General features: G+C 42.5%; 1 protein-coding gene across 1 annotated transcript; it reads left to right on the top strand.

Moving 5' to 3' along the window:
* Window positions 1–220: 220 nt before the first annotated feature.
* On the top strand, window positions 221–27,020 carry TLR3 (toll like receptor 3). The gene is given in 6 exon segments (XM_017862647.1): window positions 221–533; window positions 17,745–18,189; window positions 20,314–20,505; window positions 24,178–25,654; window positions 25,657–26,029; window positions 26,568–27,020. Coding segments are annotated over 5 exon segments (2,712 nt in total). The 5' UTR covers window positions 221–533; window positions 17,745–17,748; the 3' UTR covers window positions 26,797–27,020.

Below are 27,020 nucleotides of genomic sequence, written 5' to 3'. Positions count from 1 at the left end.
GTTAATTTCTGCCAGTGTTATTTTACAGCGTTGCAAAGAGATAAAACCCAGACAGAGGAAGTGAAAGTACTTTAGCTTTGATTAGGGAATTTTCTTTTTCTGTCCCTGTGACCATACACTACCCAATTCTGACAGCTTTGCATGAGTCAAGCAGAAAATCGAGGGATTCACTGTTATTCATTAACTTGTAGAGGTCCAGACCCGTCCACATCAAATGGTGAGGTCCCCACTTTTGACTTCAGCTGTTGCTAAATCTGTGACCCTTTTAATGAAATCCAAGGATCTCAGCTTTAAAAAAGTTAAAATAAAATAAAAACAAGATGTTTCTCAGAAGCGGTTTGAAACACGTCTCTGGGGTGTTGGAGATTGTTTTTGTTTTCTCCCTTTGCCCTTCTTGGAACGCACCAAACATAAAAGCATTTTCTTCAAGCTTTACTTTCACTTTCGAGAGTGCCGCCTATTTGCCACACACTTCCCTGATGAAATGTCTGGATTTGGACTAAAGAAAAAAGGAATGGCCAGCAGTAATCCAGGTAAGTGAAGGTGTTCATTTCACGTTCTTACTGGGCAGGGTCTCTCTTGCTGAGTAGAGTTCGTTAGTAGAATGTGTGTAGTTTTAACCTTCTTTGGTCTTTCTTTGATCTGGTGCTTGAAATCCAGTCAGAATCATTCAGGAAGGAAAGTGGAAGAATCAGGAGGTGACATGGGCTTGGGAGAAGGGTATAACTCTGAATACAAGTAAAAGCACCAATATCTGGTTAATTTGATCATATATTTATGCAGTATTTAATTTTTTTCCTCTGTAGCATTCTGTACCTGGAAAAAACACATTAGGGAAGCTATGGAAATCATTTTGCAACACCTTTTTAACAAATCACATCTTTACCTTAAAAAAACAAAACTCCAAGAGGTTAAAAGAGCGCGTCCCCTTTTGTTAGTTTTATTGGCAGGAGGGGAAACGAGAGCTGGCATTGTATGACAATGTCTTGGATAGGAGAGAACATTCAGGTGTGCCTAGGAGTAAGTAAATGGCTTTCTTTCACCTAATGAAGGATAATGGAAGAAGTTGGGAAGTGGAAAGATGTTCAGGTGTACAGGAAGATCAGAAACTGGCATTGGCAATTGTGGGTACTCGGGTGAAAATGAAGTTGGCTTCAGCAAGTTGACTCCCAGGTTTACAGATGATTATGTGCTGGTATGTGTCTGCACAGGGGCGTGCCTATGTATTAACCTAATACAAAGGTTGCAAAGTTTACAAATCAAACTATGAATAGTGGTTAACTCCAGGTAGTCTGGCTCCAGACCCCATGTCCTAACCATTAGGCAACATTGTCTCTCACTTGGACAAAGAATGTGAATTCCATGTGGTCTTACAAAATATTTCCAAAAGTCTAAGGCCAAGTGAGTCTCTTTTTAATTGCTTCTTCATTTTCTTTATTTCTGTTAGATCTCATTCAACAGCAACTTTTTCTTCACTCTCATTTCATCCTTTAACTGCATTTTTGCTTGTTTTACTGAAGCATGTCCTAGAATAACATTTTCATACAGATCATATGGCTATAAACTTACTGCATTTTTGCATATCTCAAAATACTCATACCTTTTTCTTTAGTTATTCAGGTGGATGTGAAATTTTATTTCATTTCATTTCATTTATTGACTTAGAGACAAGGTCTTGCTGTGTTGCCCAGGCTAAAGTACAGTGGCATGATTGTGGCTTACTGCAGCCTTGACCTCCCTGGCTCAAGCAATTCTCACACCTCAGTGTCCCGAGTAGCTGGGACCACAGGTGTGGATCACTATGCCCAGCTAATTTTTAAAAGATTTTTGGTAGAGATGAGGTTTCCCTATGTTGCCCAGGCTGGTCCCAAACTCCTGGGCTCAAGGGATCCTCCAGCTCAGCTTCCTAAAGTGATGGGATTACAGGCACGAGCCACAGGTAATTTTCCTGGCCTGGCCAAAGGTAATTTTCTTGTTTTTTAGAGAGAGGGTCTTGCTCTGTTGCCCAGGCTGGAGTGCAGTGGTGTGATCATGATTCATTGCAGCCTTAACCTCCTGGGCTCAAGCAATCCTCCTGCCTCAGCGTCCAAAGTAGCTGGAACTACAGGCTTGTGCCACCACACTTGGCTAATTTCTAATTTTTTTTTGGTAGATATGGGGTCTCACTATGTTGCCCAGGCTGGTCTTGAACTCCTGGTCTCAAGTATCCTTCCGCCTATACCTTCTGAAGTGCTGGGATTACAGGGATGAGCCACTATCCCCCTTGCCTGGATATGAAATTTTAAATTCAAAATAATTTTCTCTAAATGTTTGGAAAGCTTATCTCTATTGTTTTCCAGTGGTTCATTATTGGGAGAACCTTCTCCTGATGTTTAATCTGGGTTCTTTTCTATTTCCCAAGTGTCTCGGCTGGGTTGAGAAATAAAGGGAAAGAGCACAAGAGAGAAATTTAAAGCTGGGTGTCCAGGGGAGACATCAAATGTCGGCAGGATCCGTGATGCTCCCTGAGCCGTAAAACCAGCAAGCTTTCATTAGCGATTTTCAAAAGGGGAGGGAGTGCATGAATAGGGTGTGGGTCACAGAGATCACATACTTCACAAGGTAATAAAATATCACAAAGCAAACGGAGGCAGGGCGAGATCACAGGACCACAGGATGGGACAAAATTAAAATTGCTAATGAAGTTTCAGGCACGCATTGTCGTTGATAACATCTTATGAGGAAACAGGGTTTGAGAGCAGATAACTTGTCTGACCAAAATGTACTAGGTGGGAATTTCCTCATCCTAATCAGCCTGGGAGCTCTACAGGAGACCGGGGCTTATTTCATCCCTTCCGCTTCGACCATAAAAGACGGCACACACGTCCAAAGGAGCCCTTTATAGGCCTACCCTCAGGGCGCATTCTCTTTCTCAGGGATGTTCCNGGAGGGAGTGCATGAATAGGGTGTGGGTCACAGAGATCACATACTTCACAAGGTAATAAAATATCACAAAGCAAACGGAGGCAGGGCGAGATCACAGGACCACAGGATGGGACAAAATTAAAATTGCTAATGAAGTTTCAGGCACGCATTGTCGTTGATAACATCTTATGAGGAAACAGGGTTTGAGAGCAGATAACTTGTCTGACCAAAATGTACTAGGTGGGAATTTCCTCATCCTAATCAGCCTGGGAGCTCTACAGGAGACCGGGGCTTATTTCATCCCTTCCGCTTCGACCATAAAAGACGGCACACACGTCCAAAGGAGCCCTTTAAAGGCCTACCCTCAGGGCGCATTCTCTTTCTCAGGGATGTTCCTTGCTGAGAAAAAGAATTCAGCGGTATTTCTCCTATTTGCTTATGAAAGAGGAGAAATATAGCTCTGTTCTGTCCAGCTCACCAGCGGCCAGTTCTTGTTACCTTCTCTTGTTTGCTGTTATCCTGTTCTATTTTTTTTTAAGATGCCCAGATTTCATATTGTTCAAACACACGTGCTCTACAAACAATTTGTGCGGCTGATACAATCACAGGGTCCTGAGGTGACATTCATTCTCCTCAGTTTATGAAGAGGAGAATGACAGGATTAAGAGATTAAAGTAAAGACAGGCATAGGAAAACACAGGGGTATTGACTGGGGAAGTGATAAGTGTCCATGAAATCTTCACAATTTATGTTCAGAGATTACAGTAAAGACAGGTGTAAGAAATTATAAAATTATTAATTTGGGGAACTAAAAATGTCCATGAAATCTTCACAATTTATACTCTTCTGCCGTGACTTCAGCCGGTCCCTCCGTTCGGGGTCCCTGACTTCCCACAACATCTCTCCCTTTCTTTTTATATAAATGTGCCTTGGCGATGAAGGCTTGTTCGTTCTCTCGATTTTGACGCGGATTCTTTGACTGGCCCGGCACACTAAAAACAAGTCACTTAAACAGAGAAACGTAATTCCAAACTTCACCACAATAGAGCCCCCAGTAGACTTGATCCAAGTCGTGGGGTTCAATCCATAAAGATTTTCCGCCACCTGATCTAAGGCCTCAGCTCCCTGCACAATGGACAAGTGAGCTTGAGAGCCTTCAAAAATTTGTTTCTTTAATTTAGTTATGTCCAATGATAAATTATCTTCCCTTCCCAGAAGGTGTCCTTGACCATTTCCTGTGAATGATCAGTCTCATTAAAGGAATACGGGGTGATACAGAAATCAGAAGTATTCCAGTCGCACTGCATTTGCATGCGATGTTCGAGACTCACAACCTGATCTCCAAGCCAAATAACAGACTGTCTTAAATCATTAATTTGATTAGCCAATTTTTGATCAATGCCTTGTTGAGAATTCCACATTTGGGTGGAATTGGCTTGTCAATCATTAACAAAATGAGCCGTTTAAATAGATTGACGTAATGCCATTCCGGCAGTGGTGGCCAGTGCAGTGACTATAATGATCACAGCGATTAAAGTGAAAACAAATCTCTTAGATCTTTTTAGAATTCGCTGTAACACTTCATTAATTAAATGTATCGAGGGAGAGGATTCCCAAGGTCTGGGCAAAGTTACTGGAATCCAGATTCCTTCTCGAGCTTGAACTAACATTACACTTTTCCTGGAGTCACAATGGGAGTTAATACAAGTGTACAAATGACAATTAATGCATTGGACAGTTTGATTGTTCGTCCAAATTTTTATATTTCCCACTAACAGCATGTGAGGAGGCTTAACACAACTCTGTATGGGAACAGACAGGTTGGAGGTAAGTAAAGCAGAATGTCTGGATCTACGCTGATACTGAGAGACTGGAACAGTAGTGGGGACAACAGACAGAAGAGTTTCCCCTTCTCATTCGCGCAGTCCAGACATGGCAATGGCCAATTTCCAAAGTTCTGGGTATTCTGGGCTCAGAATGAGGAGTATCATACGAGGCCTCAGTGGGGTAATGCCTTTATCTTCCCATTTTAAGGGAAAGAATGAGCTGAACCTCCTATGCAAAGTAGAACGATGATTCTCATTCCGCCAATAAGAAATAAAATACGTAGCCTCCAGGCGTTCCTTTCTGCCAGAGGAGCAATGGTTTTTTAAATAGCCCTTTGGTGCCCAGTCTATTACTAAACCATATGAGTCATTTTTTAATACTACTGCATGTGAGTTAACACAATCTTCCCAAATTAAAGTTTTAGATGGACCCTCAAAATTTTTAGAACATGGTTTTTCTGCAGGTTTGTATTGAAAGTATGGGGCATCTCCCATTACCCCCCCTTTCATTTGTTTTAAAGGAGAAAGGGAGAGGCCAGAGACCAAATGTCCTGGTTCCTCTGTAGCTGATCTCTCCGGAAGATAAGCGGTCCAGACTTGAGTTTCTAGATGAAGACAACCAGGTACATGTCCGAGGCACAGAGTGGGGTATTTGTAACCCATGGTAACATTAAAAGCAGTGCCTTCTTCTCCTGGTTGAGCAGGCCAATGGTCATCTGTAGCTCCAGGCATCCACATGCTATCACTAGTGTAGATTTCCGCAGGAGCATCCATCCAGGTGAGAGGTCAAATAAGTGGAGGAAAAGGCACATAAGCCCAATAAGAATGATTATGTGTAGCAGGTAAATCAGTGTGAGAGGAAACTGGTGAGACAGAAAGTATAAAGAGGAGAATCATTAAATAAAACCCATTATAAGTGAGATTGAGTGCTGAAGGAGGAAGAGAAAAACAGAGGGATATTATTTTTAGGCTAATAGAAATGGTAAGATTTTTAGGTTTGTAAGGAGAAAAAGAAAGGTAATTAGAAGTGGGATTAGTTAGATAAGTCTCCATTGCCATCAGGAGGATAGAATTAGACCCATTGTGATTGTGTGCCAGCTTCTAAGAAGTTGGCACAGGTCTCACCACGTCTGAGGGCAGTCTCTGACACAGATCTCACCACGTCTGAGGGCAGTCTCTGGCACAGATCTCACCACGTCTGAGGGCAGTCTCTGGCAGATCTCACCACGTCTGAGGGCAGTCTCTGACAGATCTCACCACGTCTGAGGGCAGTCTCTGGCACAGATCTCACCACGTCTGAGGACAGTCTCTGGCAGATCTCACACGTCTGAGGACAGTCTCTGACAGATCTCACCACGTCTGAGGGCAGTCTCTGGCACAGATCTCACCACGTCTGAGGACAGTCTCTGGCAGATCTCACCACGTCTGAGGACAGTCTCTGACAGATCTCACCACGTCTGAGGGCAGTCTCTGGCACAGATCTCACCACGTCTGAGGACAGTCTCTGGCAGATCTCACCACGTCTGAGGACAGTCTCTGACAGATCTCACCACGTCTGAGGGCAGTCTCTGGCACAGATCTCACCACGTCTGAGGACAGTCTCTGGCAGATCTCACCACGTCTGAGGACAGTCTCTGACAGATCTCACCACGTCTGAGGGCAGTCTCTGGCACAGATCTCACCACGTCTGAGGACAGTCTCTGGCAGATCTCACCACGTCTGAGGACAGTCTCTGACAGATCTCACCACGTCTGAGGGCAGTCTCTGGCACAGATCTCACCACGTCTGAGGACAGTCTCTGGCAGATCTCACCACGTCTGAGGACAGTCTCTGACAGATCTCACCACGTCTGAGGGCAGTCTCTGGCACAGATCTCACCACGTCTGAGGACAGTCTCTGGCAGATCTCACCGCGTCTGAGGGCAGTCTCTGACAGATCTCACCACATCTGAGGGCAGTCTCTGGCACAGATCTCACCACGTCTGAGGACAGTCTCTGGCAGATCTCACCGCGTCTGAGGACAGTCTCTGACAGATCTCACCACGTCTGAGGGCAGTCTCTGGCACAGATCTCACCACGTCTGAGGACAGTCTCTGGCAGATCTCACCACGTCTGAGGACAGTCTCTGACAGATCTCACCACGTCTGAGGGCAGTCTCTGGCACAGATCTCACCACGTCTGAGGACAGTCTCTGGCAGATCTCACAACGTCTGAGGACAGTCTCTGACAGATCTCACCACATCTGAGGGCAGTCTCTGGCACAGATCTCACCACATCTGAGGACAGTCTCTGACAGATCTCACCACGTCTGAGGGCAGTCTCTGGCACAGATCTCACCACGTCTGAGGGCAGTCTCTGGCAGATCTCACCACGTCTGAGGACAGTCTCTGGCAGATCTCACCACGTCTGAGGACAGTCTCTGACAGATCTCACCACGTCTGAGGGCAGTCTCTGGCACAGATCTCACCACGTCTGAGGACAGTCTCTGGCAGATCTCACAACGTCTGAGGACAGTCTCTGACAGATCTCACCACATCTGAGGGCAGTCTCTGGCACAGATCTCACCACATCTGAGGACAGTCTCTGACAGATCTCACCACGTCTGAGGGCAGTCTCTGGCAGATCTCACCACGTCTGAGGACAGTCTCTGGCAGATCTCACCACGTCTGAGGACAGTCTCTGACAGATCTCACCACGTCTGAGGGCAGTCTCTGGCACAGATCTCACCACGTCTGAGGACAGTCTCTGGCAGATCTCACAACGTCTGAGGACAGTCTCTGACAGATCTCACCACATCTGAGGGCAGTCTCTGGCACAGATCTCACCACATCTGAGGACAGTCTCTGACAGATCTCACCACGTCTGAGGGCAGTCTCTGGCACAGATCTCACCACGTCTGAGGGCAGTCTCTGGCAGATCTCACCACGTCTGAGGACAGTCTCTGGCAGATCTCACCACGTCTGAGGACAGTCTCTGACAGATCTCACCACGTCTGAGGGCAGTCTCTGGCACAGATCTCACCACGTCTGAGGACAGTCTCTGGCAGATCTCACAACGTCTGAGGACAGTCTCTGACAGATCTCACCACATCTGAGGGCAGTCTCTGGCACAGATCTCACCACATCTGAGGACAGTCTCTGACAGATCTCACCACGTCTGAGGGCAGTCTCTGGCACAGATCTCACCACGTCTGAGGGCAGTCTCTGGCAGATCTCACCACGTCTGAGGACAGTCTCTGGCAGATCTCACCACGTCTGAGGACAGTCTCTGACAGATCTCACCACGTCTGAGGGCAGTCTCTGGCACAGATCTCACCACGTCTGAGGACAGTCTCTGGCAGATCTCACAACGTCTGAGGACAGTCTCTGACAGATCTCACCACATCTGAGGGCAGTCTCTGGCACAGATCTCACCACATCTGAGGACAGTCTCTGACAGATCTCACCACGTCTGAGGGCAGTCTCTGGCACAGATCTCATCACGTCTGAGGGCAGCCTCTGGCAGATCTCACCACGTCTGAGGGCAATCTCTGGCAGATCTCACCACGTCTGAGGGCAGTCTCTGGCAGATCTCACCACGTCTGAGGGCAGTCTCTGACACAGATCTCACCACGTCTGAGGACAGCCTCTGGCACAGACGTCGCAGATCTCACCACGTCTGAGGACAGTCTCTGACACAGACGTCTTTTCTCTGTGGGTTTTGTTTGACGATCTCCTGGTGAAACACAAGCACATCCTCTTTCCCATGTTAAGTAGAATTAGAGACAATATTTAAAGATTTGGGGAAATCCTGTAAGGCAGTAATCACAGCAATTAACTCTGCCTTTTGAGCAGAAGTATAAGAAGTAGAAATAAGCTTGTCTGTAGGACATTGCCATTGCTGGAGCCATCAGTGAACACTGCAACAGCCTCAGGAATGGGCTGATCTTTGGTTAGTCGAAGGACCACCCAAGACGCCATTTTTATAAAATCAAACAATTCGTTTTTTGAATAATGATTGTTAATAACACCAAGAAAATCAGCCAAGTGAATTTGCCACAGTGCTGAATGTTGAAAGGCAGCCTGAACTTTGAGCCGATTTAAAGGAACTACAATTAAATTCGGATCAAATACAGAAATTTGAAGTATTGTACACTGAGCCTGGCCAATTATTATGGCAGTTTGGTCCAGATAGACAGACAAAGTTTTTGACACAGAATGAGGAAGAAAACACCACTCTACTAAATCATTATGTTGAACTGTTAGTCCAGTAGGGGAGTGTAATGAAGCGAAAACCAGAAGCTGAAAAGGCTGAGACGGCTGTCCTCTAGATAACTGGGTGGTTTTCCTCTATGGATTCCAGTTCTAGTGAAACCTCAGGGGTCAAAGTCCGGGGACTGCGGAGATGGGACTCTCCCCGCAGAGTAGAAAACAAGTTCAACAGTGCATAGGTCGGAATGCCTAAAGTAGGTCTTAAATAATTAATGTTCCCCAAATTTTTTGGAAGTCATTTAAAGTTTTTAAGGAATTTCTCCTAATTTGAACTTGTTGAGGTTGGATGCGTTGTTTATTCGACCATCATTTCTAAATATTGAACAGGAGTGGTCTGTTGAATTTTATCCTGGGCGGTGTGTAATCCAGCCTCTGTAACACGGCGGCTCAAAATTTGATAACAGTCAATTTATTCTTTATCAGTGGGGGCAGCAATTAAAATGTCATCAATATAATGAAGAATATAGGCCTGGGGAAATTGGGCTCGAACCGGTGAAAGCACCTGTCCAACATAAAGCTGGCAGATTGTGGGGCTATTCAGCATTCCCTGAGGAAGTACTTTCCATTGATAACGAGCGGCAGGCTCCTGACTGTTGATAGATGGTACAGTAAAAGCAAATTTTTCACAATCCGATTCATGTAAAGCAATATGAAAAAAACAATCTTTAAGATCAGTAACTATGAGAGGCCAATGTTTAGGTATTGAAGCAGGGACAGGGAAGCCAGGTTGGATGGCCCCCATAGGTTTCATTACAGCGTTAATGGCCCTTAAGTCGGTTACCATCCGCCACTTGCCTGATTTCTTTTTTACTGGAAACACAAGAGAATTCCAGGGGGAAAGAGAGGGTTCCACATTTTTAAGCTGTAACTGTTCAGAAACTGATTGAGTTAAAGTCTACAGTTTTTCAAAGCCTAATTGGGCATAAGTATCAGAGAAACTATCGGAACCTGTGAGCTGAGCCTGAGTAACTAGAATGCCATTAGTCCAATATAGCTGAGCCTGCAGACAGGCCTCCTCTGACCACCAAGTACGAAATTGTAAATGCTGAGATGGGGTCAGAACAGCTTGTCAAAGTGTCCCAGTCTAAAGGAAGCAAAGTGACCTCTGTACAAAAAGTTTGCAAAACCATTTTAACATAAGGAGAAGTAGGACCGTACTGAGTACAAGCATCCTTAATTTTTTTTTTTAAAAAAGTAAGATTGAGCGGCACATATCAACGCAGACCAGAATGAGAGTGTGAGAAAGGGGAATTGAAGGAGTAGAAGAAGCAGAAGTATACTGGTGATTACTGGCGTCCATGTGTGGAGAAGGATACAGAGAAGCAGCCTGAGGGGATGGCAACGTGACCAGTTGAGGAACTGAAACGACAGGAGGGTGAGGGGCTGAAGTGGATGGGGGAAGGCCTGCAGAATTACAGGTGAATTGTAGTTTGGTCCCGGAGCCATTAGGTGACACCTAGAGGCAAATGCTGCAAAGGTTTGAAGAGGGACGAATTAGCATATCTATGGCCCTGGGCTGTGTGAGTCACGGCCAAGGGCGTTGCAAGTACTGGCTCTTCGTGAAAAGAAGATCATCAGGGGGTAACATTAAGCCAAAGTCACCAGAGTTAGATGTTGAATTTTCAGCATCATTAGGTGGAAGAGGAGTAGCTGAATGGAGAGGCTGATCAGATACCGAAGGCCGTGTGGGAGAAAAGTTGAGGAGGTATTGGGATGGCACCAAGGCCCAGTCATCCCAAGCAGTGACAGGAGCACAATTCACTGTTGAGACAAAGTCCTGGAATGCTGTAAAAAGATCCAATACTTTTACATATATGGTTCCTTTTTTAGGAAACCAAGGACAGTATTTTTCCACCGCCCAGAATAGAGAGACCATATTTTCCATGGGCACCCAAATCATTCCTTGTTTTAACCAGAGTTTAATATAGAAGAGATAGGTATAATTTTTATACTCCGTGTGTCCCATAGTTAACCCGGACCATACACAGACTACTCACCAGTCGTCAGGGAGTCGAACACACGTATCTGTGAACCAAGCCGATGTCGTCTCACCGCACCTGCCAAAGGGAGTCAGGTTCCCACATGCACTTAGGATAAAAGAAAGACCACATTGGCACCAGATATCGGGAGAACCTGCTTCCAATATTTAACGTGGGCTTTTCTGTTTCCTAAGTGTCTCGGCTGGGTTGAGAAATAAAGGGAAAGAGCACAAGAGAGAGAAATTTAAAGCTGGGTGTCCGGGGCAGACATCACATGTCACCAGGATCCGTGATATTCCCCGAGCGGTAAAACCAGCAAGTTTTTATTAGCGATTTTCAAAAGGGAGGGAGCGCACGAATAGGGTGTGGGTCACAGAGATCACATACTTCACAAGGTAATAAAATATCACAAAGCAAATGGAGGCAGGGCGAGATCACAGGACCACCGGATGAGGCGAAATTAAAATTGCTAATGAAGTTTCGGGCATGTATTGTCTTGATAACATCTTATCAGGAAACAGGGTTTGAGAGCAGATAACCTGTCTGACCAAAATTTATTAGGTGGGAATTTGCCTCATCCTAATCAGCCTGGGAGCGCTACAGGAAACCTGGGCTTATTGCATCCCTTCCGCTTCGACCATAAAAGACGGCACACGCTTCCAAAAGGGCCGTCTATAGGCCTACCTTCAGGGTGCATTCTCTTTCTCAGGGATGTTCCTTGCTGAGAAAAAGAATTCAGTGATATTTCTCCTATTTACTTATGAAAGAGGAGAAATATAGCTCTGTTCCGTCCGGCTCACCGGCGGCCAGTTCAAAGTTACCTCTCTTGTTCCCTGAACATCGCTGTTATCCTGTTCTTTTATTTTTAAGATGCTCAGATTTCATATTGTTCAAACACACGTGCTCTACAAACAATTTGTGCGGCTGATACAATCACAGGGTCCTGAGGTGACATTCATCCTCCTCAGTTTATGAAGAAGATGACGGGATTAAGAGATTAAAGTAAAGACAGGCATAGGAAAACACAAGGATATTGATTGGGGAAGTAATAAGTGTCCATGAAATCTTCACAATTTATGTTCAGAGATTACAGTAAAGACAGGTGTAAGAAATTATAAAAGTATTAATTTGGGGAACTAATAAATGTCCATGAAATCTTCACAATTTATATTCTTCTGCCGCGGCTTCAGCTGGTCCCCCCGTTCGGGGTCCCTGACTTCCCGCAACAGTTCATGTTACTGATGAAAAGTTTTTATTAATCAAGATATTTTTTCTTTGGAAACGAAGGCTTTAGGATTTTTGTGTGCATGGTTGCAATTCTGAAATTTCATAAGATTCTCTCCAAGTTTGTTCCTCTTTCACTCCTCCTGCCTAGCATTAGGTGAGCTTTGCCCACTGATGAAATGTCTTCAGATGGGGAAAGTCCTTCAGTCATTCAGGGATATGCTTTGTAATGGATTAGTCCTCAGCAATTCTGACCTCTAGCCGGAGCCCTACCAGAGGGGTACCTCTCTCCTAAGCAAGGAGAATGTATCGTAGGGACTTTACCTGTGAGTTGGTAAGTAGAGGTAGGAAGTTCTGGAGGAACTGGAAGAGAGGTTTGGGAGACTATCAGGGGGGTGGGGGTGGGGAACTGGTCCCTGGCATTCAAGAGGCATCATTGCCAGCCCTGCATTCTTCATGCACCTGGGCAAGTCAGCAACGTGCATCCTTGCTGGCCTGGCTGTGGCATTCCTCATGGCCTGTGGATATAAAGAATGTGCACAGCTCTACAATGATTAGTGCCAGAGTTGTAAAGGCCATGAGATGGGAATATTAGTTTATGGAAACCAGCTTTTTTTTTTTTTTTTTCTGTTTCTGAGAACTAAATTAGAATATTAGTAAAATCACTATTTTTAAGTATATTAGAATAATTCTAAATACTCTCATTAGTTCTGTTTTCCTAGGATTAGTCACCTAAGATGATTTTATTATCTGAAACTTATCTGGAATAATTTTTGTGTCATGACTTTTAGATCTTGTGGAATATCTATTTAGATATCATTACCATTGCTTCATCTCCATAGTTTGTGGGTGTATTTGATTTTTTAAAATATCTGAAATTAGGTTTTGATCACACCAGAGAGTATCACATTGGGTACACATCCCACCAAAATAAAGTGTGACAATGCATGGAGATAAGAGTGGCTTTCCTGAGCTGATTAAATGCCCATGGAAAACTACCGTATGAGCGCATTCTCACATTGCTCTACAGAAATACCTGAGACCCATCATTTATAAAGAAAGAGGTTTAATTGGCTGATGGTTCTGTAAGCTGTACAGGCAGCATGGCAGCCTCTGCTTCTGGGGAAGCCTCAGAGAGCTTTTACCCATCACAGAAGGCAAAGCTGGAGCTGGAGCCTTCACATGGCCAGAGCAGGAAGAAGAGAGAAGGAGAAGGCGTCACACACTTTTATTTATTTATTTATTTATTTATTTATTTATTTATTTATTATTTTGGGGGGAGCAGGGGCAGAGTCTCACTCCCTTGCCCAGGCTGGAGTGCCATGTGGTGGGATCTCGGCTCACTGCAACCTCTGCCTCGGTAGTTCAAGTGATTCTCCTGACTCAGCCTTCCCAGTAGCTGGGATTACAGGCGCCTGCCACCACGCCCAGCTAATTTTTGTATTTTAGTAGAGACAGGGTTACACCATGTTGGCCAGGCTGGACTCAAACTCCTGGTCTCAGCTGATCTGCCTGCCTTGGCCTCCCAAAGTGCTGGGGTTACAGGTGTGAGCACTGCGCCCGGCCACCACACACTTTTAAAGGACCGAATCTCATAAGAATTCACTCACTCGTTATCAGGAGAACAGTACTGAGAGGGTGGTGCTAAACCATCTGTGAGAACTCTGCCCTGTGAGCCAGTCACCTCCCACCAGCCCCCACCTCCAACACTGGGGATTATAATTCTACATGCGATTTGGGTGGAGACACAGAGCCAAACCACATCAGCTATGTATTCAACATATATTTACTTCTTCAGAGCCAACAAAGTGGCAGGCGTTGTTCTAGGCACAGACAACACCATATGGAAAAAGAACTATGTCCTCTACTATTACAGCTTCACATTCTAGTGAGAAGCAATAATTAATAATAAAGAATACACAACATTGGATAATTTCCATCAACCATAGCACGGAAAAAGCAATCTAGAGGAAGAGCAAGATGGGAGGCTTTGCACTTTGAACTTTAAGACTTGTTATAAAGCTAAAGTAATCTGAACAATGTGGTATTGGCCTAAGAACTGACAAATGTTTCAGTGGAAGAGAGTAGACAGCCCAGAAATAGACCCTCACTTAAAACATTTACTCAGTTTCTAAGGAAGGCACAGAACAATCCAGTGGGGGAAAGAAAGTCTCTTTAAAAAATGGCCTGACTGGGCCAGGCACCGTGGCTCACGCCTATAATTCCAGCACTTTGGGAGGCCAAGGCAGGTGGATCACCTGAGGTCAGGAGTTCAAGATCAGCCTGGCCAACATGGTGAAACCCCGTCTCTACAAAAATACAAAAATTAGCTGGGCATGGTGGCGGGTGCCTGTAGTTCCAGCTACTCGGGAGGTTGAGGCAGGAGAATCACTTGAACCTGGGAGGTGGAGGCTGCAGTGAGCCAAGATCGCGCCACTGAACTCCAACCTGGGTGACAGAGTGAGACTCCATCTCAAAAAAATAAAGGTCTGACTGACTGGGTATACACACAAAATACTGTGACTCCTACTTCATGCATACACAATAATTAATTTAGGAAAGATCACAGACCTTAACATAAAAGCTAACACCATAAAGCTTTTTAGAGGAGAGTATCTAAGTAATGGGAGTAGGAAAAGTTTCTAGAGAAGACACAGAAACAATAAAAATAAAAGAGAAAATGATAAGCTAGACTTCATCATAATTAAGAAGACATTAGTAAGAAAATAAATAGGCAACCCACACACTGGGAATAAATATTTACAAAATAGGAATCTGACAAAGGACTGATACTGAGATATGCAAAAAATTCCTACAACAGAATAATAAAAAGGAAACAATCGAATAGATGAACAAAATATTTGAATATATAAGGGAAGATAAATGAACAATAAGCACATGAAAATTGTTAAATATCATTAGTCCGCAGGGAAATGCAAATTACAAGCATAATTAGCTATCACTACATACTCACCAGAATGACTAAAAAGACTAAATAAAAATAGGCACCAAATGTTGTCAGGGAAGTTGGTGGTGCGATACTTTCCCAAAAGATCTGGCAGTTTCTCATAAAATCAAATGGCCTCACCAAATGGCCCAGCCATTCCAATCCTAGTAATTTACCCCAAAAAAATAGAACAGAGTCATGTGTTGCTTAATTGTGGAGATACATTCTGAGAAATGCATTGTTAGGGGACTTCATCCTTGTGGGAACATAATAGGGAGTGCTTACACAAAACTAGATAGGACGGCCTGTGGCGCCCAGGCTGCAAAATCAGCCAGCCAGCCTGTGACTGCACTGAATACTGGAGGCAGTTGTAACACAATGGGAAGTACTTGTGTATCTAAACATAAAAAAGGTAAGTGAAAATGTGGTAGGAAAGATTACAAATGGCACTGCCATAGGGCACTTAGCACAAATGGAGCTTGCAGGACGGGCAGCGGCTCTGGTTGGGTCTGTGAGTGGGTGGTGAGTGACTGTGAAGGCCTAGGACGTGGCTGTGCAGCACTGCAGACGTCATGAACACTGTACACTGAGGTTATACTAAACCTATTTAAACACTATACTTTCTTCAATAATAATTAACTTACTATAACTGTTTTACTTTATAAATGTTTTAATTTTTCAAAACCTTTTGACTCTTGTAATAATGCTTGTTTTAAAACAAACACATTGTACACCTATACAAAAGTATTTTCTTTCTTTATATTCTTATTTTATAAGCTTTTTTCTGTTTTTAATTTTCTTTTTTTTTTTTTTTTTTTTTTAACTTTTAAAACGTTTTGTTAAAACAAAGACAGAAACGCACACATTAGCCTAGGCCTGCTCAGAGTCAGGATCTTCAATGTCACTGCCTTCCACCATGTCGCGTCCCACTGGAAGGTCTTCAGGGGCCACAGCATGCAGGGACCTGTCATCTCCTATGGGAAGAGCACCTTCTTCTGGAATCCCTCCTGAAGGACCTGCCTGAGGCTGTTTTACAGTTAACTTAAAAAAGAAAATAAGCAGGAGTACATTCTAAAATTATGATAAAAAGTATAGTAAATACATAAATCAGTAACATATTCATTTATTACCATTATCAACTACTATGTACTGTACATAGTTGTGTGTGCTATATTTTATATAACTAGTAGTATAGTAGGTTTGTTTACACCAGCATCACTATACACATGTGAGGAATGCATTGCACTATGATACTACCACGGCTACATTAGTAGGTGATAAGAATTTTTCAGTTACATTGTGATCTGCAGTGAATATTTATTTATATGATTGTAAAATTGTGATTGAGGCTGGGCACATTGGTTCATGCCTGTAATCCCAGCATTTTAGGAGGCCAATGCTAGAGGATCACTTGATGTCAAAAGTTTGAGACCAGCCTGGGCAACATAGTGAGACCCTATCTCTCTATAAAATTTTAAAAAATAATAAAAAATTAGCTGGGTGTGGTGGTACATGCCTGTAGTCCCAGCTATTTGGGAAGCTGCGGTGGGAGGAGCCCTTGAGCCCAGGAGTTGGAGGCTGCAGTGAGCCGTGATAGCACCACTGTACTCTAGCCTGGGCAACAGAGTGAGACCCTGTCTCTAAAAATAAATAAATAAACACAATCAATTTTTAAAATTGTAAATGATATTTACTGACTTTAGATTTTCTGGATTGATGTAGGCCAAGGACCCCATATGTAATCACAGTTTCAGGATAACATGCTAACATTTCACATCTTGACAATGTCAAGCAATGTTATAGCTGACAGTTTTAGGTAATGTAAGAATGGAAGAAATGTGGAGAAAAATGTACTTATTTATTTTAAATAAAATAAAAATTAACTGGCTGGGCACAGTGGCTCACACCTGTAATCCCAGCACTTTGGGAGGCTGAAGTGGGCAGATCATGAAGTCAAGAGATGGAGAGCATCCTGGCCAACATGGTAAAACCTCGTCTCTACTAAAAATACAAAAATTAGCCGGGAGTGGTGGCGGGCGCCTGTAATCCCAGCTACTCGGGAGGCTGAGGCAGGAGAATCGCTTGAACCCGGGAGGCAGAGGTTGCAGTGAGCTGAGATTGCGCCATTGCACTCCAGCCTGGGCGACAGAGCAAGACTCCGTCTCAAAAACAAAACAAAACAAAACCAAAAACAAACAAACAAAATTAACTAAAGAGAAGTGAAGAGAATGAAGGAAAAATATATTAAATTCCTATCTTTATAGTGAAATCAGTAAATGAAGAAATAGAAGGGCAAGAATATTAAGTTTATGGAGGTAATCATGAGAATTACAGAGAGAACCTATCGAAAGAGAGACATTGCCGCTGCAACTGGCATCAAGGTGAAGGATGGGAAGGAAGTTTGGATGTTTTGTTTTTTACCTTTCTGTACTGTTTGAAACATTTCTATTTGATGTATTACTTGTATAATATGCACCTGTAGGGCATAAGAGTATGAGTAATAATATACATAGTCATATTTTGGTGATATATTTTACAAGGAATATACCAATGCATTTGAAAGCCATCTGCTATTAATGTTGCTCATACTTTTTAATGTTTCTTCTATACAACAGAATCATGAGACAGACTTTGCCTTACATCTACTTTTGGGGAGGACTTTTGCCCTTTGGGATGCTGTGTGCATCCTCCACCAACAAATGCACTGTTAGCCATGAAGTTGCTGACTGCAGCCACCTGAAGTTGACTCAGGTACCCGATGACCTCCCCACAAACATAACAGTGTTGAATCTTACCCATAATCAACTCAGAAGATTACCAGCTGCCAATTTTACAAGATATAGCCAACTAACTATCTTGGATGTAGGATTTAACAGCATCTCAAAACTGGAGCCAGAATTGTGCCAAAAACTTCCCATGTTAAAAGTTTTGAACCTCCAGCACAATGAGCTATCTCAACTTTCTGATAAAACCTTTGCCTTCTGCACGAATTTGACGGAACTCCATCTCATGTCCAACTCAATCCAGAAAATTAAAAATAATCCCTTTGTAAAGCAGAAGGTAAGATGAAAATGTCTATTGTTACTAATGTTTTTAAGTCACTTATCCATCCTTAGACTTACTATCTAAACATCAAAGTAAGAAAAAGGAAGAAATTTGATCTAATTCAATTTGCCACAAATATTGCCATTATAATAGAAAATGCTTCCAAAAGAGAAAATATACTCTTAAATCAATTTCATCCTTAATTTTCAATGTTTGCCTCTCTCGCTTTTTCCCATTAGAAACAGAACTTAGATGCAAAAGGTACAAGTAATGAACAGAGAAGAATCAGAATATCCCATAAGAACATGGACACTAAGCTTTCAATGCTGCTGGTTTAGTATGTGAAGTCATGAAAAAAGTCTAGAGTCCAAATCTGACTTAAATAAAATTAACAAATTGATACAATGATCAAGTGAATTGTTCAACTAAAAATTACCTACTCCTGGTTTAAGAAATCTCCTCAATGGCTATTTCAATGACTTGTTCAATAGTGGTATCACTTTTTAAATGACGGCTACCTTTTTCTTTTCAACACTTTGCTTGAATTTTAGTTTTTTTTTTTCTTTTCTTTTTAGTTGATGTTTAGTAATTGTACATATTTATGAGATACAGAATGCAGATCTTTCAATATGTGTATAAAATGTGTAATGATTAAATCAGGGTGATTATCATATCCATCATCTCAAATATTTCTCATTTGTGTTATGAACATTCAAAATACCCTCTTCTAGCTCTTAAAAAATATACAATAAATCACAGTTAACCATATTCACCCTACAATGCTTTAGAGCACCAGAAAAAAAAAAAAAAGAAAACAAAAAAAACGCATGCTATTGTTTCTAAATCTGAGGCAATTATTAAGTACTTTTCTTTAACCAAAGTGATTTTCAAGTTACTTCATTTTATGGCCTTGTAAAAAATTGAGCATTGCTCTTCCTCAGATGGCAAGAATAGTCTATAAATGTAAATATGCTGTGAAACATAAAGTGATTTGCTCCCCGGCTATTTTAAATCTTCTCTTGGGTCTTATTAGAGTCTAATGTGGATGAAATATCTTCGAATACAAAGGCCTCAAAATCTTGCTAGAGAAGTCATTGTAAAATGTTATTTTTGTAAAGACTTAAATTAAAAAACCTGCTTCTCGTTAACAGAGATTACATTAGATTTTGCCTTAACTGGTATCATCAGCTTTTCCTTACCTTTTGCCTGAATTTGAAGCGTACATATTCAAAAGTAGCAAAGGGTGATAAAACATCCCACAGTACCGACAAAGCAAACAAAAGTTAATATTCTGTACTAGTCATGATCCAAAATTTATATAACTATGAATCTTTCTCAGTATAAAAATCTGTTTAAAATTCCATAGATGACAAAATTCTACTGTTTTTTAAGAAAACATTCGGTTCTTTTTTCTGATACTTATTTTCAAGGTTAATGCCTGACGCTGTGTTTGATAAGCCACGTGAAAATCGTTGCATCATAAGTAAACGGTTATGAAAAATAAGTTTATAGGCCGGGCGCGGTGGCTCAAGCCTGTAATCCCAGCACTTTGGGAGGCCGAGACGGGTGGATCACGAGGTCAGGAGATCGAGACCATCCTGGTTAACACGGTGAAACCCCGTCTCTACTAAAAAAATACAAAGAAATCTAGCCGGGCGAGGTGGCGGCGCCTGTGGTTCCAGCTACTTGGGAGGCTGAGGCAGGAGAATGGCGTGAACCCGGGAGGCGGAGCTTGCAGTGAGCTGAGATCCGGCCACTGCACTCCAGCCTGGGCGACAGAGCCAGACTCCGTCTCAAAAAAAAAAAAAAAAAAAACGAAAATAAGTTTATAAATTAGCAATGTTCCTTATATCATAAATAAGCTTAAATCCTTCTTATTTTGGTAAGAGAAATAAAATGATTCTTGAAGTAAGAAATAAAATCCTTCCTACAATGGTTTCAAGGGTAACCATCACAAAGATTATAACATAACAAAGATTAATCAGAGCAAAGATTTTTTATTATGCTTACTGTTAGTATTCTACAGAATAATAGAGGTGTTGATTTTGTTGTTGAAATATTTTTAAGATGTACTTACATTTAAAAGAACTGTTTTTGACATCAAGACTCTAACATATGTTTATTATTTTTTCCCTTCAGAATTTAATCACATTAGATCTGTCTCATAATGGCTTGTCATCTACAAAATTAGGGACTCAGGTTCAGCTGGAAAATCTCCAAGAGCTTTTATTATCAAACAATAAAATCCAAGCGCTAAAAAGTGAAGAACTTGATATCCTTGCCAATTCATCTTTAAAAAAATTAGAGTTGTCATCGAATCAAATTAAAGAGGTAAGAAGTAAGGTCAAATTATTTTGCATTCTGCCTTGAAGGTGGGTAGTCCCTATCTGTGTCACAGACACAGGAATCTGATGTTCTCTAGCCTTTGTCTGTCTTCCAGCATTCCTTCACACCTACTGCTTGGGGGCATTGGTACCACCCTCATGAGAGCTCAGGCAGCCCCAGGAGAGGCTGGGAGACGGGACTCTGCAGTCCTGCAGTACTGGGTGGAACCCCCGTGCCATGACCTTGGGAACATCCTTAAACTCTCTGAGTCTGTGTCCTCACTTGCAAAGTGGAAATAGTGCTCTCTGTCACGCAAACTCTCTGAAAGAATTATTAATAAAAGAGTGCGATGGTCAAGAGCCCCAGGTTCACAGTTGGGTTCGCTGGCCTGGTCTCTGGGCTTTGTCTTTTAACCATCCTGTTATCAGGCAAGTTATTCAAGTTCTCCCTCTCCAGCCTCCTAGCTCTACCTCCGGCGTGATAATGACTCTACCTCACAGAACTGTGTGGTAAAGAATTTAGGACCGTGTCTGGCATAGGCAGGGCTCAGGAACTGATAAGCAGCACTATGTTGTTATAAAAACCTTCCTACAATGAAGTCAGCTTAAATAACTGACAGGACTGTCTCTTTTTGGAATCATGATCTCCAGGCTTACCATTTTCTGTCACGGGGGAGCAACAACTATCTGGACCGGTGGCACAGGGGTAAAAAAATTTACCAAGACAGTTGTAGGTGGAGAAAGGCACGTTTATCGGTGGAAGTAGGAAACTACATTGCGAGAAGGCAATGGGCATTTCAGCAAGAGAAGCTAATTGCAAAGAAACAAAGGCTTGCTGGAATTTTACAGGATTATGTTTATGCTAAAGAGGGCTTTGTGCAGCACTGACAGCACCCAGGTTGCAGTGGGTTAACTCGCAGGGGCCTGGGGATAGCTGGGCACAGGAAGATTGTCAGTTATTTGCACAGGAGAGCTATGTGTCCTGGATCATGAAGAAAGAAATAACTTACCTGCTCTTTTGCTTTCTCTCGGTCCTGTCGACTGACTCCTTTTCCCTAAATAGGATTCTGCATTTTCATATACAGGTTGTCTGTATTTTACACTCATTTTGTTCCAGGCTACAAGACTACTAGAAATCCTTACTTACAACTCTATTCATTTTCAGACATAAAAATAAATGGCATACAAATTTATCCTGAGATATTAAGATGTTTTGTGCAAGCTATTCATTTTTTTTTAAACAGCATTTTCTATGATTAAGACATTTATTATAGTAATGGCATTAAATATATCAAGAAATGAGAAACAATAATAATAAGGGGTGATTTTAAAAAAAAATCACTTAAATGTCCGTAGTCAGAAACAACCACTGTTAGCATTTGGGTACATTTATCCCTGGCTTTTCTCCAAATAATTATAAGGAAAAACAACAGCTTAAATTCTTACTGTACTGAAATTCATACTGTTTTTTTAAATCCTTAAGGCACTTAACTGTGTGTCAAGTACTGTGATAAATTTTTAAAAATATTTTATGTATATAGTATTTTTAATCAACTTACTCTTCTTTTCTTTTCTTTTCTTTTCTTTTCTTTTCTTTTCTTTTCTTTTCTTTTCTTTTCTTTTCTTTGCTGAGACTGAGTTTTACTCTTTGTTGCCCAGGCTGGGGTGCAGTGGCACGATCTGGACTCACTGCAACCTCCAACTCCCAGGTTCAAGCTATTCTCCTGTCTCAGCCTCCCGAGTAGCTGGGATTACAGGTGCCCGCCACCACGCCCGGCTGATTTTTGTATTTTTAGTAGAGACAGGGCTTCACTGTGTTGGCCAGGCTGTCTCGAACTCCTGACCTCAGGCGATCCGCCTGCCTCGGCCTCCCAAACTGCTGGAATTACAGGCGTGAGCCACCGCATCTGGCCTAATCAACTTATTCTTAATTGTCATTTTCACAAAAGAAACTGAGATGAAGAAAGTTAACGTGACATATCTCAGGCCCCACAGGATCCACCTGGGACAGAGCTGGGTTTCTGGCTCGCTGGGACCGGAGGCCCTGCTCCTAACAGTTATGCTATATCGCCCTCCGAAGATCATGATGTCTCCTGCTCTTTAGATTTAATATGATATCATGAACATCTCCCATACAATTGAGAATCATTTCAAAGCTAAATTTTACTGCCTGTAAAATAGTGCTATCATGTAGATTTATCATACTTAATTTCATAATTTTCAGCTTTGCATTTTAACTCATTTGTTTATGATAAAGCACCCTTTCTTCTACACTTCTCTTTTTTCCCATTAGCCCTACTGTCCCCAAGTGACACATTACAAATCAGAGCCCCCTCCAGGCTGGGTGTGGTGGCTCACGCTTGTAATCCCAGCACTTTGGGAGGTCGAAATGGGGGTGGATCATGAGGTCAGGAGTTCGAGACCAGCCTGGCCAACATGGTGAAATCCCGTCTTTATTAAGAATACAAAAAAATTAGCCAGGCGTGGTGGCAGTCGCCTCTAATCTTAGCTACTTAGGAGGCTGAGGCAGGAGAATCGCTTGAACCCAGGAGGCGGGGGTTGCAGGGAGCTGAGATCACACCACTGCACTGCAGCCTGGGGGACAGAGCGAAACTTTGTCTCAGAAAAAAAAAAAGAAAAGAAAAGAAAAAGAAATCAGAGCCCTTTACTCCCTTGGCACTTTGACCATCAGGACTGGCCCCCATCCTCCCTGGATTCCTTCTCTCCCACCTGCTGTTCTCTTGTCACTGATGTGAGTCCCAGAACAGCCAAGGCACGGGTAAGGGTGTGGGACGGAGCACAAGGGAGTTGGAAAAACACAACAGTAAAATAAAGTCAGGAGAAAATCTGGCTGGAAAGATGAGAGGGAGAGCTGGAGCTCGGAGTTCCAGAAAGGAAAGGGTGCCGCCACCGCCTCATCATAAAAGCCATCCACTCCTTCCCTGCATGAGGCTCACTGAGAACAGCGGCACCAAGACAGAACCAGGAACTGCCCCAGGAGTGACTTCATGAGCAGTTTATTCATTGCAATTGTTCTCATGGTGATATAGAAAAAGTACCAGGAGATTGATCCTGGACTGGAAGGTCAGAGAAGGCTCCCTGACAAGGTGGCATCTAAGCTGAGGCTGTGAATGCTGAGCAAAGCTAGCCAGTGGCCAGGGGAGTCAGAGGCTGCAGCAAGAGGTGGGCGCTGCGAGTAAGGAAGGACTCGTGCATTAGAGGAAGGGGGAGAAATGCTCTGCCCACAGGATGTGGTGAAGGGTGAGTGGAGATGGAGTAAAGAACTGCATCGAGCCAGGCACAGTGGCTCATGCCTATAATCCCAGCACTTTGGGAGGCCGAGGCGGGTGGATCATGAGGTCAGGAGTTCCAGACCAGCCTGGCCATCATGGTGAAATCCCGTCTCTACTAAAAATACAAAATTAGCTGGGCGTGGTGGCAGGCGCCTGTAATGCCAGCAACTCAGGAGGCTGAGGAAGGAGAATTGCTTGAACTCGGGAGGCGGAGGCTGCAGTGAGCTAAGATCGCACCACTGCACTCGAGCCTGGGCGACAGAGTGAGACTCCATCTCAGGAAAACAAAACAAAACAAAACAAAACAACAGAACTGCATCTAAGCTTTTCAACAGCCTTACAGGGTCTGTGCTTTTGATTGTTAACCTCTTTTTCTCTACCTTTAGTTTTCTCCAGGGTGTTTCCACGCAATTGGAAGATTATTGGGCCTCTTTCTGAACAATGTCCAGCTGGGTCCCAGCCTCACAGAGAAGCTATGTTTGGAATTAGCACACACAAGCATCCGGAATCTGTCTCTGAGTAACAGCCAGCTGTCCACCACCAGCAATACAACTTTCTTGGGACTAAAGTGGACGAATCTCACTATGCTCGATCTTTCCCACAACAACTTAAATGTGGTTGGTAACGATTCCTTTGTTTGGCTTCCACATCTAGAATATTTCTTCCTGGAGTATAATAATATACAGCGTTTGTTCTCTCACTCTTTGCACGGGCTTTTCAATGTGCGGTACCTGAATTTGAAACGGTCTTTTACTAAACAAAGTATTTCCCTTGCTTCGCTTCCCAAGATTGATGATTTTTCTTTTCAGTGGCTAACACGTTTGGAGCACCTTAACATGGAAGATAATGATATTTCAGGCATAAAAAGCAATATGTTCACAGGATTGATAAACCTGAAATACTTAAGTCTATCCAACTCCTTTACAAGTTTGCAAACTTTGACAAATGAAACATTTGTCTCACTTGCTCATTCTCCCTTACACATACTCAACCTAACCAAGAATAAAATCTCAAAAATAGAGAGTGGTGCCTTCTCTTGGTTGGGCCACTTAGAAGTACTTGACCTGGGCCTTAATGAAATTGGGCAAGAACTCACAGGCCAGGAATGGAGAGGGCTTGAAAATATTTTCGAGATCTATCTTTCCTACAACAAGTACCTGCAACTGACTAAGAACTCCTTTGCCTTGGTCCCAAGCCTTCAACGACTGATGCTCCGAAGGGTGGCCCTTAAAAATGTGGACAGCTCTCCTTCACCATTCCAGCGTCTTCGTAACTTGACCATTCTGGATCTAAGCAACAACAACATAGCCAACATAAATGATGACATGTTGGAAGGTCTTGAGAAACTAGAAATTCTGGATTTGCAGCATAACAACTTAGCACGGCTCTGGAAACACGCAAACCCTGGTGGTCCTGTTTATTTCCTAAAGGGTCTGTCTCACCTCCACATCCTTAACTTGGAGTCTAATGGCTTTGACGAGATCCCAGTTGAGGTCTTCAAGGATTTATATGAACTAAAGATTGTCGATTTAGGATTGAATAATTTAAACACACTTCCAGCATCTGTCTTTGATAATCAGGTGTCTCTAAGGTCATTGAACCTTCAGAAGAATCTCATAACATCAGTTGAGAAGAAGGTTTTTGGGCCAGCTTTCAGGAACCTGAGTAACTTAGATATGCGCTTTAATCCCTTTGATTGCACATGTGAAAGTATTGCCTGGTTTGTTAATTGGATTAACAAGACCCATGCCAACATCCCTGAGCTGTCAAGCCACTACCTTTGCAACACTCCACCTCACTATCATGGGTTCCCAGTGAGACTTTTTGATACATCATCCTGCAAAGACAGTGCCCCCTTTGAACTCTTTTCATGATCAGTACCAGTATCCTGTTGATTTTTATCTTTGTTGTACTTCTCATCCACTTTGAGGGCTGGAGGATATCTTTTTACTGGAATGTTTCAGTACATCGAGTTCTTGGTTTCAAAGAAATAGACAGACAGACAGAACAGTTTGAATATGCAGCATATATAATTCACGCCCATAAAGATAAGGATTGGGTCTGGGAACATTTCTCTTCAATGGAAAAGGAAGACCAATCTCTCAAATTTTGTCTGGAAGAAAGGGACTTTGAGGCAGGTGTTTTTGAACTGGAAGCAATTGTTAACAGCATCAAAAGAAGCAGAAAAATTATTTTTGTTATAACACACCATCTATTAAAAGACCCATTATGCAAAAGGTAGGTAAACATTGTGAAATTTTAAGTGTGTACTTGCTGTTCAATTAAACTTTTAAAAAAATTTTAAAAATTTTTTTTAGATGGAGTCCCACTCTGTTGCCCAGGCTGGAGTGCAGTGGTGTGATCTCAGGTCACTGCAGCCTCCACCTCCCGGGTTCAAGTAATTCTCCTGCCTCAGCTTCTCGTGTAGCTGGGATTACAAGCACGTGCCCCACGCCTGGCAAATTTTGTAGTTTTAATAGAGATGAGGTTTCACCATGTTGGCCAGGCTGGTCTTGAACTCCTGGCCTCAGGTGATCTGCCACCTGCCTCCCAAAGTTCTGGGATTCCAGACGTGAGCCACCACACCCAGCTTCAATTAAACTTTTAAATATTACCAATATTACTCACAACTCAAAGAATTTTAAAAATAAAATTAAGAAAAAAAACCCCTGAGTTTCAGTAACCGCTTAAACTCTGTTACAGACTATTTTAAATAGTAGGTGCTTCTGGCTGCTCAAAACTGTGTATTAATTCTTTGATACATTTCTTTACTTAGATTCAAGGTACATCATGCCGTTCAACAAGCTATTGAACAAAATCTGGATTCCATTATATTGATTTTCCTTGAGGAGATTCCAGATTATAAACTGAACCATGCACTCTGTTTGCGAAGAGGAATGTTTAAATCTCGCTGCATCTTGAACTGGCCGGTTCAGAAAGAACGGATAGGTGCCTTTCATCATAAACTGCAAGTAGCACTTGGATCCAAAAACTCAGTACATTAAATTTATTTAAATATTCAATTAGCAAAGGAGAAACTTTCTCTATTTAGAAAGTTCCATGGCAAATTTAAGTTTTCCATAAAGGTGTTATAATTTGTTTATTCATATTTGTAAGTGATTATATTCTATCACAATTATATCTCTTCTAGGAAAATGTATCTCCTTATTTCAGGCCTATTTTTGACGACTGACTAAATTTTACCCAAAATAAACATAGAAGCACATAA

The sequence above is a fragment of the Rhinopithecus bieti genome, unplaced genomic scaffold (genome assembly GCF_001698545.2).
Source record: "Rhinopithecus bieti isolate Rb0 unplaced genomic scaffold, ASM169854v2 scaffold_56174, whole genome shotgun sequence".
In the NCBI taxonomy this organism is placed as follows: Eukaryota; Metazoa; Chordata; class Mammalia; order Primates; family Cercopithecidae; genus Rhinopithecus; species Rhinopithecus bieti.
Note: the sequence above shows the minus strand (reverse complement) of the source record. Positions and strands in the feature narration are given on the sequence as shown.